At 33.1% G+C, this 18761-nt stretch overlaps 2 protein-coding genes across 2 annotated transcripts; both read left to right on the forward strand.

The window, feature by feature from the left end:
- The first annotated feature begins 3233 nt into the window (after nucleotides 1–3233).
- CAS (calcium sensing receptor) lies at nucleotides 3234–5974 on the forward strand. The gene is made up of 6 exons (XM_012237537.4): nucleotides 3234–3649; nucleotides 3851–4096; nucleotides 4594–4786; nucleotides 4950–5091; nucleotides 5290–5421; nucleotides 5610–5974. Exons 1-6 carry the CDS (start codon nucleotides 3416–3418, stop codon nucleotides 5839–5841), a joined length of 1179 nt encoding a protein of 392 aa, XP_012092927.1. The 5' UTR covers nucleotides 3234–3415; the 3' UTR covers nucleotides 5842–5974.
- Nucleotides 5975–7643: 1669 nt separating this feature from the next.
- On the forward strand, nucleotides 7644–17672 carry AAE17 (acyl-activating enzyme 17). The gene is made up of 14 exons (XM_012237536.4): nucleotides 7644–8156; nucleotides 8246–8375; nucleotides 8463–8731; nucleotides 9417–9621; nucleotides 10778–10818; nucleotides 10938–11063; nucleotides 11946–12019; nucleotides 13558–13778; nucleotides 14745–14839; nucleotides 15017–15233; nucleotides 15911–16036; nucleotides 16119–16217; nucleotides 16834–17046; nucleotides 17130–17672. Exons 1-14 carry the CDS (start codon nucleotides 7903–7905, stop codon nucleotides 17238–17240), a joined length of 2181 nt encoding a protein of 726 aa, XP_012092926.1. The 5' UTR covers nucleotides 7644–7902; the 3' UTR covers nucleotides 17241–17672.
- Nucleotides 17673–18761: the final 1089 nt, after the last annotated feature.

The raw sequence follows: 18761 nt of genomic DNA on the forward strand, positions 1-18761 counted from the left end.
AATAAAGATTCATTTTCCCTTAACAAGAAGTTTCGAGTTTTAACTCTGGACATGAAGTCGCTTTTAAACACTCGAGAGTTAGGGAGTGCTTGCTTTACCTTTTGTAGGCTTGCCCAGAGCGTACCTTATTACATTTTAAATGCTTATTTAGGATTTTGAAAGTATAATAATTATTTTTTTTTTTAATTCTATCCATATTTATTAGGTGTTTTATAATAAAATTAAATAGAGAGCTTTTAACTTTAAGAAAGACAATTTAGATATTTTATTAATATATATTTTTAGAAAATCAATATATTCTTTTATCATTTTCTTCGTCCTTAATAAAAGATCAAATGGAGAAGGGAGGGAGTAATATAATAGTGTAAAATACGCACATTTTTTTGGAAGCATGTCTATAAAAAAGATTCACGATTTAGTAACAAGCCTCCAACCAATACCAAAATAAATAAATAAATAAATAAACATCAATAGATATAATTGTTTCTCAAAAAAAAAAAAAAAAAGAAAAGAAATAATGAGGAGTGGGTAGATTAGTCATTTGACACATGCTTAATTATGATATGAAGTGGATCACTAGCTCACGTAATTGCAGAAAATTCCAAAGAAGTGAGCTGACATGAGCAATATATTTATTGTGAAATAATTAAAATATTTAAACCTAATTAATGCCTTTGGTTGCATAATTCCAATAGCCTAAAAACAAAACTTACGCCTCAAAAGTACCAAAATATTACAAGAACCTCTCCACATTTCTTTCATTCTCTAATATATAATTTTCAAATTTTCTATTAATAAATAAAAATTAAATGTTTGTCATTTGTCACTTAATGTGTGTCTTTTACAAAATGCCTTCTTTCTCACTTCTTTTTTCAGTTATTTATTTAATTTTTTTTTTTTTTTGTTATTTACTGCAGATCATCAGAAGTAACTTTTAGCATTCTTGTTGGATTCTTCTTCAGGTACTACATATTCACATATTATCCCTTACTTTTATTATTTTAATTTCAAAATCCTCTTTTTGATGTCAAAAAAATAAACTCTGCCCTTAATTACTGTCATGCTTTTGTGGAATTATATATTGGAAAAAAATGAGAATAAAAACAGTTTTTTAATTAAATTTTTTTAAATGTTACCATGTAAATCTATTTAAAAAAATAAATAATTTTTTTATATTAATAACTATGATTTTAAACAGAAATATGGAAAATGTTAAAAAGTTTAGCCAAGTGGGCCTTACGCTATTGAAGCCCATGTCCACAAAAGCCCAAAAGTCGGTGGAGAGATAACCTAATGACCCGCACCTAATACAAAGATTACTATCCTTTTTTTTTTTTTCTTTTACCATTTCTTCGATCTAATTTCAATAATTTGATTAATAATTCATAAAATTTTTTGTCAATGTTCTTAAATTAAATAATAAAACCTTAGACGAACCAACAACTTGCAAAATCACAAAAACATAAAAAATTTACGAAAAAAATTATGCATTTTATAAAAATGAAAGAAAACTAGAACAATAAAACTAATTAATTGCATTGTTGATCACAAATATTTTTTTATATTATTATGTTTATTTTAAGTAATTTTGTATTTAATTTAAGGTGGTTCAATGGGTTCGATATTCTGATGTACTAGGCGTAGAGGAGCCACACTAATCCATTCCCGAACTTGGTGATTAAACGGTGAAGATACCGTCGAAAATGTTCTGCGGAAATATAGCTCAACGCCAAGATAATAAAAAACTTAATACCTCTCATTCTTATTACTTTTTCAATATGAAAACAATGAAAAAATTCGTCTAATTCAAAATTTCAATTATGAAATCTTTTTTCTCCACTTCACACCTCCTCAGAATGCATCGTTTTTATAGAGAGAGAGGTGCTTTGATTTTTGTTCTGGAGGCATGGGTTTAAAGGTTTAAATCCTAATATGGATTCTTTTTGAATTTTCATTTTCTATTTGGCAACATTGGTTCAAACTTCAAAGCTGATCCAAGTATATCTAAAACCACGATTTTAAAAATTAATGGTTTGATTCAGTTTGTAAGATTTAAAAAATCAAGCTCCAAAACCACGATGACTGATGGAAGCACGTTAGAGAGAAAAGCCCAAAGATAACAAGATGGGCGTGGGCCCATCCTTTTGTTATTATTGTAAAAAGGTTAAGAGTTTTTTCTTTTTCTTCTTTTTTTTTTTATTTCAATATATCATTATAAAATATAATGTATTTGTTAAAAAGTAAATTATAATTTTTTCAATATAATTTAATAATTTATATGTAATTTTAATTAAAATTATATATTTAAATACTTAAATATATAAAAATAAATTAATTTTTTAATACAAAAACTAAATTATTAGCAGCTGGTGCGAGTTTCGGGAATCCTACGAGGAGTGAAGGTCTCCTGTTTCTACTCGCATAATATTGAGGCCTCGTCAGAGTCGGGGTCAGAGCGGTACTAAGCGGAGCCAAGGAAATTAAATAGCCATCCCTAGCTATGATATAATTTATTTAGAGAAAGAAATTGTAGCTATGGAACTTTGAATTTCGGTTTAAGCATTGAGCTTGCAGATTACTAGATTCAATGGAATCCCAATTGGATTAAAAAGCATTCCTTTTTTTTTTCCAAACACTAGGAATTGTTGTTAATTTTCTCATTTATCATTAATTGTGTCTAAGTCTCACCATTTTATTGAAGATGGAGGGATTGGGGAGAGAAGATAAGCGAAAGTAAGTTAAAGAAAGAAAAATGTAATTGATTTTTTTTTTTCACTTATAATAGGTAGTAAGTTACTTAAAAAATGACTTAATTTTCTTTTAGTTTAAAAAATATTTTCCGTTGATTTATTTTCTGAATGCTCTAAATAACAGAAAATTATTAAAAAAATTTTCCTGCAAGTTATTTTACCGAAACAAACGAAGATTTAAAAATAATAAATATGTTTCAACCAATAAGAATATGAGTGTTGGACTGACTATAATGAATGACATTTTTCTCCACCCGAGCTTGAAACATTTTGAATATAAAGAAAATAAAAGGGCTTGCGTATATTTTCTTGGAATTAAAATTTCTTATGTTGTCCCTGATTAGCATTTAGCCCTGTATGGTTCATGAAGTGGAGAAGGTTTAGTCCAGTACAAAATGTATGTTGTAGATTTAGGGTGGGTGTTGAAGAGTTGGAAGGCAACAAGTCAACAACCAGCAATAACCACAAGAATGCCATGCAGTAGAGTGGTGCGAGCGGCTCCAGTGAATTCTTGAAATCTTGATGGGCCAGTTGGTTTCCCTTTCTCATTGGCCAAAAGTTTTCTTGCTTTTAAGCCATCAATTCCTCATCACACAATCCTCATACCATCATCCAGACAGTTAGAAATTTCACAAACCACATTCTCTCTGTCTCAGTAGCCAAATATGGCAGCTGAGATGGCCCTGAGAATAAGATCATCTTCTACTGCCACTGCAAGACTCTCTCTTCCCTCTTCTTCATCAACATCTTCTTCTTCACCATCAAAAGCTTTAAGACCCATCTCTGTATCACTTCCTACATCAACCACTATATCTTTCCTGGCCGTCTTCTCTTCTCCTCCTCAAGAAGCAAAAGCTCTCTCTCTTTCCAAAGATCAGATTGTCTCCTCTCTCAATGATGTGAGAAAGTTACACTTCAACAATCTTTCATTGGATTTTTTTACATTTTTTTCTTGAATTGATTCTTTTTTACAATTTATACACTCTTTCCTTGAAATTGTGTTTTTGTTTACATTTTTCTTGATATCCTTTTCTTGTAATTGTGTTTTTTCATATCTTTCTTGATACCCTTTTGTTGAATTTGGCTTTTGAAATCTGTAGGTGGAGAAGACAATCGATCAGGTTCAAGAAGTTGGGTCAGGTTTCTTGGACACTGCTCAGCGTGTATTTGGAATCGTTAGTGATGCTTTGAAGCCAGGCATAGATAAGGCATTGCCAATTGTAAAGCAAGTTGGAGATGAAGCATTGAAGATTGCTTCTCCTGCTATTTCAGAGGCTTCAAGGAAAGCCCAAGAAGCTGTTCAAAACATTGGCATTGACACACAGCCAGTTGTTAGTGCTGCTAAGGTTTCACTTTCAATTTCACTGCTTCATTTCATTTTCTTTCCACATTAAGTATGCAGTTTAATGCTTTCTAATTGGTGTTTACTAAATTGTCTGGAAATTAAAACCCACTTCGTTGCGCTGCTTGAAATTGTTTTGAGCCAATAGTGAAACATCTCTTTGGTTTCGAAATGATTGGTCGGTGTGTTGTGATTTGAATTAAGTATAGCTGCAATAGATTATCCAAACAAATAAAACTACAATGACTAGATTAGCTAATTAATCATTGACTCAACAATGAATTGAAATGCTCATATTGAAAAACTGGAGCAATTCTGATCTTTTTGGCTTTGACATGAGATACCTTAAACTGAATTTGATGAACTAGGCAGGTTAAGAATTTGAATTATCTCATGTTTGTTTCAGTTTTGTGTTTATTTAAGATTTCATTAAGCAATGATGACAATTTGGCAAAGTATTTTTAGTTAAATTCATAAAATTTATGACCCTTGTGGATGCAGACAGCGGCTGATGCTGCTCAACAGACAACAAAGGTAATTGAAGATGTGAAACCTGTAGCTTCTTCAACTGTTGAAACCATTTTGTCAGCAGACCCGGTGGTGATTGTGGGAACTGCAGGAGCAATATTCCTTGCATACCTGCTCTTTCCTCCAGTATGGTCCGCCCTCTCATTTAGCCTCCGTGGTTATCAAGGTGAATTTGGTTAATCTATTGAGGTTCTATTTGTGTGGTTCAATATGGAGGATTCTCCATATTGCATATTTCTTCTAGTTTAGCTTTTCAAGTTTGTGCTAATGGAAAGTGTGGGAAACTAATTTTATGAAGTGGGAAATCCATGTCTTCCGTCACTCTTTAGGTGAGCTAACTCCTGCTCAAACCCTCGATCTAATAACTACAAGAAATCATGTTATGATTGATATTCGTTCGGAGAAAGACAAGGACAAGACTGGTATTCCCCGTCTTCCTTCCAGTGCTAAGAACAAGATGATTGCAATTCCGTGAGTATATATATAGTTATGTGTTTCAATGCATTTCATTTCATTTTTCTGATGCACAGACAGAAACAATTAACAAGATTAAGGATTTTTTTGACATTTTTGTTTAGGCCAGTTGATTATACTAATGGTTTGTTTGGCATTGTTATTTGATCAGAATTTTATTTTTTTCTAATCTATCATTACCATCAATTTTTTCAGTTTGGAAGAACTACCAAGCAAGTTGAGAGGCCTTGTAAGAAATGTGAAGAAAGTAGAAGCTGAAATAGCAGCTATAAAGATTTCATATCTCAAGAAAATTAACAAAGGCACCAACATTATTATTTTGGACTCGTGAGTTATTCTTCCTTACTTGCATGTAAAATCCAATTAATTTCACTCTGGTCAAGATTGAACTCGAGACCTTATAAACCTAGAGATGACTCCAGTATCAATGAGCCAAAGCTCATTGGTCTAGTCTGCCGATTTCTTTCGTTCTTGTTCTTTTTTCCTTTTAACTTAAAATGTCCTTTATTATTCAGGTACTCTGATTCTGCAAAATTAGTTGCTAGAGCACTAACAAGTCTTGGCTTCAAGAATTGCTGGATTGTAGCAGATGGATTTTCAGGAAGCAGAGGATGGTTACAGAGTCGATTAGGAACAGATTCATACAATCTATCTTTCGCCCAGGTTCTGTCACCGTCCCGAATAATTCCTGCAGCAGCTAGACGTTTTGGAACAACAGGCACAAAGTTGCTTCCCGGTGCTGATTAAGATATTTTTTTGCCTCATCCGATGCAGAAATGCTTGAATGTGCATTCTCTGTTAAGAGTAGCCCTCAAGATTGTAATCTGCATTGTAATTTTTTTGTCAGTGCTAGTAAATTGATTTTTGTTCCCTTGTGTAAGTTTCTTCTGTTGCTTGTTTCATACAGATAACAATAGCATTGGACAAGCTTAAGACAGCACCATTAAGCAAGGAGACATATAATTGCCAACTCCTCCCTTGATTAGCGGAATGGATAACTATTTCATAATTAATTACAAAATCTGCACAAGCTTAAGACAGCACCATTAAGCAAGGAGACATATAATTGCCAACTCCTCCCTTGATTAGCGGAATGGATAACTATTTCATAATTAATTACAAAATCTGCATTTTACAAATTTTAAAATATGTATTTAATGTAATAAGTTAACTTGTTTTCTGTTAAAATAGATAATCAATTAATTTAAATAGAGTTATAAAAAGTGATATATTTCTTTTAAATTATATATTTTGATAGGTAACAAGTTATGATGAAAAATAACTAACTTATTACAACCAATATGAAAGAGGTTCTTACACGGCATTTTTCGTAAAGGCCACGTTGCTTTTGAGTTAACTTTTAACGTTTTTAGAAGTCAAAAACTCTATTTCTATTAATTATAAGTTTTTATAAAACATTAAATTCCTTAAAACTTATCATTTAGCTAGCAATTTTTTTTTGACAATCAATACCTATCGTTTTTTCTCCTCTGAATTTAATTAATTAAATAATTAATGTGCTTTTTTATTATTTTAAGTTAAACAATTAATTAGCTAATGGGAATTTTTTTTTTCTTTTGAAAGGGGTTGTTAAAAAAATTAATATTATGGAACAAACCCAAAATATTTCACATCATAATTTGAATTGACATAAAATGAGTTCGACCATCAAATTTTTTACATGAAGAAAAAATATTTTTTTTAACCGCGATAAGCTACATTGACCTAGGGGTGGCCATATTACGGTTTTGGGAACCGGTACCGTCAGTTCGAAACGGTCCCGAATCGGAACTGGAACTGGAACCAGAGATTTTCGGTTCGGTTCCGGTTTTAATTTTTTGGAACCGCAAACTGACGGTTCCACAAAATCGGTCAGAACCAGATTGGAACCGCCGGTTCGAACCGGCGGTTCTAGCCATTAGAAACTCAGTTTTTTTTTTTTTAAATTTGTTGTGAAATCTCTTAATTACCCCTCACAACAACCATAAACGGCTACATAGCTGCTAGTTTTAAGAGTACTTTTGGAAAAATAATTAAGTTCAAGCCCTTTTTTTTTAATTATGTTCAAACTTTTTTAAACAAAAAATAAATTCAGTTGAAGAATTTTTTTTAAAAAAATAATTAAGTTCAAGTCTTTAAAAAAATAAATTTAATTGAACCATTTTAAAATTTTTTAGGTGTATTTTTTTTTTTAACAAATAACTTTCAAAAATTTATTAAATTTTAAAAACCGATCTTCAAAATTTAAAATTTAAAATTATTCGATTTGTCGGAAAATCGATCGGAACCGTCGGTTTTGACACCGTACCGAAACCGGAATCGTTCGGTTCCAAACTGAAATCGAAACCGAAAATTTTCGATTCGATTCCGGAACCGGAACTGCGGGTTCCGTGGCCACCCTTACATTGACCGTTGTCTTCCTATTTAACCAATCACTTTTTTTTTTTTTTCAAAAAAGAAAAAAAGAAAACACACTTCCAGAATAATGTTAAATTTCAGCAATCAAATGTCCTTTTCGTAAGAGAACAAATATCTATCATCGAGGTGGTAGTGAGGGATGGATAACGACAAGTCGTCAGGGTCCACTTTTCCGAGCGAACCAAAAGTTTAAACTTGACGAGCCAGAACAGCAGTTGCGTAAGGCTACCACCTATCCATTGCTTTTGCACATTCTGCAACTGCAACTACTCTCATCACTCATCACCATCGTCATCGGCATCTCACTCCATTATAAACCTACAATGAACCCATTCAATCAATGAACAACTAAACACACAGTCTCTTTCTCTTAAAGTCGAGTCGAATCGAATGGCTCATAACGCCCTAGGTGCCATCTCTGTTTCCGATATTGAAGCTCTTGGGATTTCATCAGAATTAGCAGAGAAGCTTTACACTCATGTTTCCCAAATTATCAATAATTACGGTTCTGCCACTCCTGAAACATGGAGTCGTATATCCAAACATGTCCTTACTCCCGACCTTCCTTTCTCTTTTCATCAAATGATGTTCTATGGCTGTTACAAGGACTTCGGCCCCGACCCGCCGGCTTGGTTACCCGACCCGTAATATATATCTCTCTTTCTAATTTAAACTGAATAAATGAAGAGTTCTTTGAATTTCTTTGAATTTTTGTTACTTGTTGCTTCTATAGGAAGAGTGCAGCGTTGACAAATGTAGGCCAGCTCTTACAAAGGCGTGGAAAAGAGTTTTTGGGTGAAGGATATGTGGATCCAATTTCAAGCTTCTCTGCTTTTCAGGAATTTTCTGTTTCCAATCCTGAGGTGGGACTTGTATAAGTATATTAATCACTAGTTTGTTGTGCCAATTTGAGCTGATTATATATTGTTTCCTATGTGTTGGCCGATCAGGTTTATTGGAAAACTGTACTTGATGAAATGGATGTAGCATTTTCAGTACCTCCCCAATGTATTTTACGTGAGGATTTATCTGGGGAAAGTTCTTTCCTGAACCCAGGTGGGCAATGGCTTCCTGGAGCATATGTCAATCCTGCAAAGAATTGCTTGAGTTTGAATTCTAAAAGAATTTTGGATGATACGGTGATCAGATGGCGGTGTGAAGGAAGTGATGATCTACCTGTAAGCAGCATGACACTTGAGGAATTGCGTACAGAGGTTTGGTATGCTGTTCATCTCATAATCTTTGTTTAGTACTGGTGCTTTTATCCTAGACTAAGTTTCCTATCTCGCTCTCTGTTTATTTTGTCATCTACAAAATTGGGAGTGGCTGTCTATCACCCTTTCATTCCTGGTGGTGTAACAAAAATCACACCATGAAAGTAGGCTTATATTGTTAACTAGATGCTGAAATTAATTGTCAATTTAATAATAAACTTTCTAGCGTATGGTGTTGCTTGTTTTGCATTTCCTGTTGTACTGTTGGCATATATTTTCCTGTATTTATTGGTCTGGGTAGAGCAAATGGCATAAATAGATTCATGTGGTAAGTCCTGTTTTCTGAGATCACTGCTTTGTTAATATGATTTCTGTCAACAATATTTTTTAGTTTCTGATTAATTCAGTATTTCGCTGGAGATAATTTGCTGAAGCATACTTCTTTCTGTAGTATACTCAGAAGTCAAGATATTTTTAAGAAATTTAATTATATGAGAAGTTTATATTAGTGATTGTATGCTGCAATTTGTAAGGTAATTATTTTTTTGGTTTTCTGGAAGCACAGTGTTCTTTACTACGATGAGGCTGATATGAAGTAAATTGGTTTTATTCTGAATTTGTAAAGTACTTCTAATTTCTTAAACTTTAACAAAATCTAAGCCAAGATTGGTTTTGCTCTGCTGCTTGTAGGTTAGTTGCGTATGCACTCAATTCACTGGGTTTGGACAGAGGATCAGCAATTGCAATCGATATGCCAATGAATGTCAAGGCTGTGGTTATCTACCTAGCTATTGTTCTGGCTGGATATGTAGTTGTGTCTATTGCTGATAGTTTTGCTCCCTTGGAGATATCAACGAGGCTTAAAATTTCAAAAGCAAAAGCCATATTTACTCAGGTTGTTATTTCTTTTCTTTTGTTGAAATATAAAATTTTACTTATTTGGATTTTCATGCTTATTTGTGCTTCTTGACATCAAAGTCTGGAATTATTGAGTGGTCTTTGCATTCCCTTTTCTTTTCTTTTGTAATTTCTTTTCCATATTTTCCTTTCCATCATCAAATTTGGTCTTTATTCATTTAATTTTACTGAAGAAGCTGGTAAAGTTTAGTCGGATGATGTATTTAAGTTTCAATATCCTACATGTGTTATCATACAATTAAAGCATGTAGCGTCGACATGTTTTCATTTTAGTTATATCTGTCATTAGTAAATTCATTCTACGATTACTAAGGATGGTTTATGTGTCCTTTCCCCTCTGCAAGTAATATATCAATGATTGGCGAGATGAGATTAGTGAAGTTCATTATGATCATTTACTGACTCAATTTTCAAAATTTGTGTCTTAGCTTATTTAAATCATGCCGAGTAATAATAACGATTTGCAAGACTTTAGAAGGGACTAGAAATAATTGCTTAACAGTTTATATAGGGATCACAAAGATGATGAACATAATGTTTGGGCTCACTTGATGGAGCCACTTATTGTCTTATTGATTTCAAAATTAATTATCAAATTAGAAATTGTTGTACTCTTAATGTTATAAATTCAACCTACAAACGGTTTATTGGCATAGTCAAAGATAGTCTACGAAGTGAAATTTTATTACTACTCTTTGTAATTTGTCACTTTCGGTCTATATCTGAGCCAAGGCTGAGAATTGTCATTTTGGGGTCCACAAATATGATGAAGAACAGATTCAGTAGTTCTAGGTCGTTGATGATTTGTCCGGTGGGACTTTGTTCTTGTTACAATCTCTTTGCTGTACTCATAACTATTGTCTGTCCAGACAAATTCCTCTCTTACCTAATAGAACCATCTTTTTAGAACTAATTTAAGTTTTTGCAAGGTGGTATTGTATTTAACGATGATGGAAGAAGAGAGTTTTTTTCTTATATTGCTATAATTTTGTAGCCCTTATGTTATCTAACATCTGAGGTCATCTTCTATGACCTGGCTTTGTTATGCCACCTTAACTTTCATTTCTGTTATTATTTCCTTCTTTAAACATGTTTGTTTCACAATCATTTGATCTTCAAATCTCTTTTCTCAGGATCTTATAATTCGTGGTGACAAAAATATCCCCTTATACAGGTGTAGTTCTGATTATCTTTTAGCCATATGATTATCTCTTTCTCTATCTCTCTCTCCCCCCACCCTCTCCCTTCTGTGTGTGCAATAATTAATCTCACATTATAACTTCAATTCTGCAGTAGAGTTGTCGATGCCCAGTCACCTATGGCAATTGTCATTCCTACAAAAGGTTCTAGCTTCAGCATGAAATTACGTGATGGAGACATTTCTTGGCATGATTTCCTAGAAAAAGTCCAGAATTTAAGGTGTATTTTCTTGTCTTAATGTTTGATTGAGTTATAGGTCAATCCAAATCTATGGTTATCATTCCCTTTCCCCTTTTCTTTTCTATCTTCCTAGCATTATAGGAACGATGGATAGCTCGCTTTCTGCATTTTATGTTAATTGTTTCATAATCAAACATCTTCATGATATATGGTTTTACCGTTGTTCAATGATTTTTCTGCATTGTATGTTAATTGTTTCACTTAAGGAACTAAACAGAAATGCAAACTGTTGTAAAATGATATAATGGTCTAAGGCGTAGAACTCTTTGGACTCACACCTAGCAATTAAGAATTCTTTGAAATTCTTAGAAATGTAAATAGGTATAAAGTATCTAATGATCTGAGGTGTTGTGCTTCGTTTTAAATATTCTTTCTTAGAATGATGGACAAGTAAATTATTTTATGTTGAAATTGCTGTCTTCCAACTTTGCATGAACTTTTTGTTTTCTATATGTGCTGTTACTTACTCCCTGCTGCAGTGTTGACCTTCACTATGAGTCTAGAAATTACCTAGACCAAGATCTAGGAGTTTCTTTTGCAGGTAGCTTTCTGGAAGTTGCATGGGAAAATACTTAATCAAATAAATAATAAGCTATTGATAAATTAGAAGCTTTGGGAAAGCGCATCATGAGAGATTACACAACTTAATAGATAGAGGTCCTGTGTCCTTTATTGTTGGATCAGCATATTTAGGTTAATATATAAATTTGTGTTTTTTATATTTTTCAATTCTCAAGTAAAACAATCATACAGGAGTTTGTCTAAGAGTTGCATGATTATTTATATGTTTATTTTGAAATTTTATTTGTGCGCCTTTGATATCGGTGATGTATCTGCTTATCTTTATCATGAAACCTGCAGAGGTAATGAGTTTGCTGCTGTAGAACAACCAATAGAAGCATTTACAAACATTCTTTTCTCATCTGGAACTACAGGTAACTCACAGGTTGAAAATTAGGCTCATAATGTTCACTTCTTGGCTGCTTCATTTAATCAAGATAAATCTTTATCTTTGATGGCAACCTTATCCCACTAAAGTTGAAATAAATTCCTGAAATTTTGTTAGAAGCCTTCTAAATCATCTAAGACCTTAATATGTTCTCTCACTGCACAAGGTGAAAGGATTCATAACTTTGAGCAGGGTCCTTATTATAAACTGAAACTCCTAGACAGGTTCTGGCCTTTGTCCTTAAATTCTTAATTAGTTTCCCTTGTTAGAATAGCCTATTTGTCGATATTTGTAGTCTCTTTGGATGCTCTAACTTTCATTCTTTGGCATTTGTAGTCTCTTTAGAGGCTTCCAACTTTCATTATTGTCCACCACCCTAAAAAATTTCTAGTTTTAGATCCCCAAATGTGACTTTTCTGCAAGGTTATTGCTAGTTGGGTTGAACACTTGCACTATTTTCCAACCATTTTCTTAACCTGTCTGCATTCCATTTGCACGACACAATTTGTTGTATGTTGTGCTTGGGTTATGGAGTTCCACAATGGTACCTGCTAATGGATATTCTTGTAAAACTCTAAAGGATACTAGTCCAACATAAGCCCATGAAAACAACTTTCGAACATGGTGTTGGCTGCTATTAGGAATGTATAAATAGATATCTGGATGTGATTAGAGTATAAGGAGTTTTACCATCTGATGGTTAAAGCATTAAGTTTCTTTTAGTTTATCAGACAGGCAAATGAACATCATGGTTCATTTGATTTATGTTTCCATTTGTTTGTTGATCACACAAAAGGATCTGTAGGCTACAGGACCCTATCCCATTGCTTACCCTCTGAATCCATGAAAAAGAAAATGAGTAACTGGTATAATAAAGTGACTAGGAGAAATGGAGAATGCTACAGGGATATATGTCTGGTCTTTGTGGACTTCATAGAGGTTTGCTCACAAGGATGGGAGAAAAAGGTGGACTCGTTAATGGCCTCAGAATTGAAGGTTATGTAGCTTTGGATGAAGATTTTTGGGCTACTAATCAAGACAGCATATTCTACCATAGGATTCAGGACCAGAAAATGAAACCTCAAACTAATATTTACGTGAATGAGTTGCAAATTGGCAATGAAAATCAACAATAGGAATCATTCATTTGGTTAACCATGGGTATGCTCTGTTTTGGAGCAATTCATCTGGGTTCCAGGCTATAGAATGAACAGAACATTAACTTTGTTGACTTGTGACTTTTTTTGAGGATATTATTGATCTGTAACTTTGATTATAGAAATTAACACATAATTTTGCAGTTTTCTTTGGATAAACTAATTTTCATATTGAAAATATTCTTTTACAAATTACATTTCATTCTTTAGTTAACCTGTAGATTGGGGAGAAGCAATTAAGTCTAATCAAACATAATCTTAGTAATATATTAATCCAATTTCAGAAGTTAGCAAACCAACGATCTTCAAATTTGTGAGAAGGAGCATAATGTTAATGTATGGTTACAGGGTTTATTTTCTGGTGCAGGGGAGCCAAAGGCAATTCCATGGACCAGTGCAACTCCTTTCAAAGCTGCTGCAGATGCATGGTGCCATATGGATATTCGCAAAGGTGACATTGTTGCTTGGCCCACTAACCTTGGGTGGATGATGGGTCCTTGGCTGGTGTATGCTTCATTATTAAATGGGGCTTGCATTGCTTTATATAATGGATCCCCCCTAGGTTCTAGCTTTGCCAAGTTTGTACAGGTGGGAATTCTATTCCACTTGGCAGTTTAATATTTCATTTTCTTTTTCTCCATTTGTTGTATGACCTCATGTTACTATATGCATTATTGTTGCACATGTTGGTCAGTCTAGAACAACAAAACTTGTAACATATTAAATTGACCCTCTTAGACAATGGCCTGCTAGAAGTTTTAGAAATGATTCTTGTCCATCCTAGTGAGGTTTTGTTCAAAGTACCTTGAACATCTCTCAGCCTTATGATTAAGGGACTGTCTTTTTATGCTTGTAGTTAAATCTTTTCCTTCGCACTGTTGTAACTGTGCAGGTCCAATCTATAACTATTAGTTTGCCTTTTTCCCTCCCTGTTCAGTTGCTCTTCACTTGCAGTTACTGCATACTTGATAAATAACCAACCTGAGCTCTACTTCATTGCTTTATCAACTTTGAATGCACTTTTCTTTATTGATTCAGGGAACTCCATTTTCCATTATATGTGCATATATGCATATGTGTGTATGTGTGGGTATATGCTTGTGTGAGAGAGAGATAGAGAGATAGTCCATCTCATATTACACAAAATATAATTGCATATACTGCTGCATCAAAGCCATCTATGGAACTGTATATTGTTTCTTTGCATATCATGCATGCCAAATATCACGTGACTAGGTTTTGTGGTCACTTTTTTTTGTGAGGTAAAACTATACTCGCAAAAAAAAAAAAAAAAAAAAAAAACAAAAAAAAAAAAAAAAAAACAGAAGGAATACTGTTTCAGTTTTTTGAGTACACATAGTGGTCATGGAAGGCACACGGGTTAAGTTTCATTTTATTAGAATCTTATAGGTATTGAATACAATAAGAGTTTGGAGATTGTTTTCAGTTTCAATTTAGTATGCTAATCTAATGTTTGCTACTGTTTAAATATATCTTTCAGGCATTTCTGAAAATTTTGAAGTTCATATCATTTTCTCATTTATATTTGGTCAGGATGCTAAAGTAACAATGCTCGGTGTGATCCCGAGCATTGTTCGGACATGGAAAACTGCAAATACCACAGCTGGCTATGATTGGTCTGCTATTCGGTAAGCTTCTAGATTTTATCCTTTGCTGTGTTTGTTCTCCATATTGGGAAGTACCACATTCATATTATGTGTAAGTGTTTACACATGTTTTGCTGTTTCATTGAAGGTTATTTATGTATTCTGGATCTTGTTCTTGATACTGATTCAAGATATATTTACTATTGTCAAATCTGGTAGTTGCTTTGGCTCTACTGGTGAAGCATCTAATGTAGATGAACACTTATGGTTGATGGGAAGAGCTCTCTACAAGCCTATTATCGAATACTGTGGTGGTACAGAGATTGGCGGTGGATTTGTTTCAGGATCTTTCTTGCAGCCTCAATCATTGGCTGCTTTTAGCACCCCGGCAATGGGGTGCAGCTTGTTTATTCTTGGTGACGACGGCCATCCAATTGTAAGTATCATTTCACTCTGCATTAAAATGTGAGAAAAGATTAACTTGTCAAATCATAGAGGAAGTGCAATGCTTGAAAAAATTGTTGCCTATTTTTCCTGTATGGTTGGTTTGTTGTGTCATAGAGGAAGTTTTTTTTTTTTTTTTTTAATTCCTTCTAGGATTTTGAAATTGATGCATTGTTAATGCCATCTAAATGATCTCTGGTTCTCTGTCAAAATTTATGTATCCGTGTCCTAATGAAGAAAACCCTAGATAACATCTATTCAAATAATATTTTGATCTAATTTGCAAATATATGGGTTGTTTTTCCTGCAAAAGATAAGCTATTATACATGAATTGCGAGTATAAACTCAGAGCTGATATTGCATCCATCAGACTTTGTTCTTGACTCCAAGTTTATATTCTGTTGTGCTTTAGAAATTTTTCAACACCATCTTAAGGAATCTCTGTTTTTCTGGAATCAAATACTCAGCTTGTATATTTATGATTTTGAATTATTTTTAAAAATTGATACGCTTTTTTTTTCATCTATTAACCTTGCGGTAAATCATACCTGCACACACAGCTGATTCCAACTTGACAGTTGATAAAGTTTTTTGTTTGACCATGATTTACTATGCTTTTAGTTCAAAATAATAATTTGCTTAGTCCTTGTTTCATCTTCTTTGTGCAGCCACATGATGTACCAGGGATCGGTGAATTGGCTCTTGGTCCCCTCATGTTTGGAGCTTCAAGTTCACTGCTGAATGCGGACCACTATAACGTGTATTATAAGGGAATGCCAGTTTGGAATGGAAAGGTAAGTGCTTTTTCCCCTGCACCTTTATTTTAGATTGGGTGTCCTAAGCAACTCAAGTTTTCAGATTCGAGTACCCTTGCAGATTCTTCGAAGACATGGGGATGTTTTTGAGCGTACTTCTAGAGGATATTATCATGCACATGGTCGTGCAGATGACACTATGAATCTTGGGGGTATCAAGGTATGCATCTGGCCTTGACTGCTATTATCTTTGTGTTTAGGAATGAAGAGTCATGCAACCCATGTAAGATAAGTTAATATCTTATCGAATGTGTCAAGATGTAATGCTCTCTGCCCGAGATCTCTACGAATCATCCTTAGGCAAGCTTTATTTATTTTCAAATTTTATTTTGTCAACCATTTTTTCTTTGTTTCTGATTCTTAAATGTACTGCTTTATAAAAGTCCTATCAAGGACTCCATGTTGCATTTAAGCTTGGCCTAGGGATTGCCACGTAACTAAATTTTTGATAAATCATTTTGCAATGCTTAAATCTACATGTCACCTGAAGCTAGCTACTGGATAATTCATGCAACAGTCAAGTCAGGCATGACATGGTTTTGCAAGGGGGGTTATTAGATTAAACCCATTTATTATATATGTTCCTTTTTCAATTACCAGATATCTTTTGTCTGCGTTCACATCTTTAAAAAGAGATGATATGTTGTGAAACATCAACTGAAGTTTGTCTGGGCATTTTTGAACTGTATTACAATTGCAAAAACATCATCTTACTGAAGAAAATTTATCAGTGGTTCTAAAACTGTTTTGGATCCTTTGAATATTCTATATGACAGGTTAGTTCTGTTGAAATTGAACGCATATGTAATGTGGTTGACAGCAGCATCCTTGAGACAGCTGCCATTGGTGTGCCACCTCCTCAAGGGGGACCCGAGCAGTTGGTAATAGCTGTAGTATTCAAGAATCTGGAAAATTCAACCACAGATTTGGAACAACTGAGGAAGTCTTTCAATTCAGCTGTGCAGAAGAAACTAAATCCTCTCTTCAGGGTATTTAGCATTACTAATTTCTTCTCCGCATTTCCATTCAAAATTTTGGAAATCTCATCCATTTGTAATGCTTAAATGTGCAGGTTTCCCGTGTAGTACCTCATCCTTCTCTTCCAAGGACTGCGTCAAACAAGGTCATGAGAAGGATTTTGCGGCAGCAATTTGTACAACAGGAACAAAATTCAAAACTATAAAAAAGGAAAAGAAGAAAAACTTGGAGTTCAATAATGAAGTGAACGCACGAAAATCCATGTTTTTGTGTAAGGATTGTATGATCCAGAGAAACCGAATTTACTTGCTAAACCTCGTGGTTTTAGGCTCTGTTCGGCATAAGCTTTTCAAGTAATTTTTAGAAAAATGTTAAATGTTATTTCTTATAGTGTTCGGTAATATAACATTTGGATTAACTTTTAGAAGTTAATATAGCATTTTATGAAAAGTTAATCCATGTAAATTTTAGTTTTTAGCTTGTCATGAAAAGCTACTCGAACAATAGTTAGCAGCTACTAAATCAGTTAATTTTGCTGAATAAATTCTCAATGTGAATAAATGTACCAGCAGACGCATATTACATATATGTACATCCTTGCTCCGTTTTTATGGAGGAATAAATAATGTTTTTTTAATATTATTCTTATTTACATTAGATATGATAACTATCTTTATAAATTATTTTTTGTTTGAAATAAAAGGTAATTTGGTCAAAATATTGTTGATTTTTGTGATAATTTAAGATAATTAATGTTTTTTGCAAAAATTTTAAATGATATATATTTTGAAATAGGGAGTGTTGTTAGATATTGTTGATTTTTGTGATAATTTAAGATAATTAATGTTTTTTGCAAAAATTTTAAATGATATATATTTTGAAATAGGGAGTGTTGTTAGTACAGTAATTTGGAATTTCTTACTGAACAAAGTAAGTAAACACCAGAAATTTTCACTGGTCATTCAACGGTCTACTTATAACACCACCTAAACTGTGCTGTTCAAGATTTTGGTTGGTTCAGTCTGACAGGAGGAAGATGCGCATAACTTTGGCCCAATCATTCCACCTAGATTCTCCTTTTTTTTTTTTTTTTTTTTTTTTTTTTCCTTTTCAATTACTATTGCAATTACAAAATATGTCCAATTCACGCATCACTAAATACAAATGAAGAACTCCACTTTTGACTGAACGAAGAACCACCCACCATTCAAAACATTAGAATACTGTGATACATGCCGTGCTACATTTTTTATATTTGAATATCCTATTATGTACACTGTTGGTTGATTCTTTTAGTTATTTAAACAGTATTTATTAACTGTTGTTTTATTAATTATTAGCGGTTAGAGATTAATTATTGTTGGTTTAGCTGTTTATACATTACTTTTAAAATTATTAGCTGTTAAATGTTACTACCACTATGGTATAGCACTGAGCTAGTGTTTTAATTTTAGTTAATATGATAAACGTTACTTTAAAAGCAATTTATATTGTATTGATTTTTGTCAAAATATTAAATTTTATTTTAAAAAATTGTTATCCAACATAATCATCTTACATTAATATATATACAGTATACTTAGTAGATTTAACAATAATAATTGACGCAAATAAAAATGTTATTCTCACTGTTCCATTATATTTTCTAAATGTCTCAAAAAATTTACAAGGTTTCTAAATTTATATATGTAAATAATTATTTTTTCCATAATAACCTTTATAATTG

This window comes from Jatropha curcas, chromosome 5 (genome assembly GCF_041381405.1).
Source record: "Jatropha curcas cultivar XTBG-Jc1 chromosome 5, XTBG_Jcur_1.0, whole genome shotgun sequence".
NCBI lineage: Eukaryota > Viridiplantae > Streptophyta > Magnoliopsida > Malpighiales > Euphorbiaceae > Jatropha > Jatropha curcas.

Bases quoted from the DNA above. Each gene is read 5' to 3' on its own strand.
- CAS (XM_012237537.4), top strand. From the start codon at position 3,416: ATGGCAGCTGAGATGGCCCTGAGAATAAGATCATCTTCTACTGCCACT. The intron at 3,650-3,850 runs GTGAGAAAGTTA...TGAAATCTGTAG, and splicing joins TTGTCTCCTCTCTCAATGAT to GTGGAGAAGACAATCGATCA. The intron at 5,092-5,289 runs GTGAGTATATAT...CAATTTTTTCAG, and splicing joins AACAAGATGATTGCAATTCC to TTTGGAAGAACTACCAAGCA.
- AAE17 (XM_012237536.4), top strand. From the start codon at position 7,903: ATGGCTCATAACGCCCTAGGTGCCATCTCTGTTTCCGATATTGAAGCT. The intron at 8,732-9,416 runs GTATGCTGTTCA...TGCTGCTTGTAG, and splicing joins GAATTGCGTACAGAGGTTTG to GTTAGTTGCGTATGCACTCA. The intron at 16,218-16,833 runs GTATGCATCTGG...TCTATATGACAG, and splicing joins TGAATCTTGGGGGTATCAAG to GTTAGTTCTGTTGAAATTGA.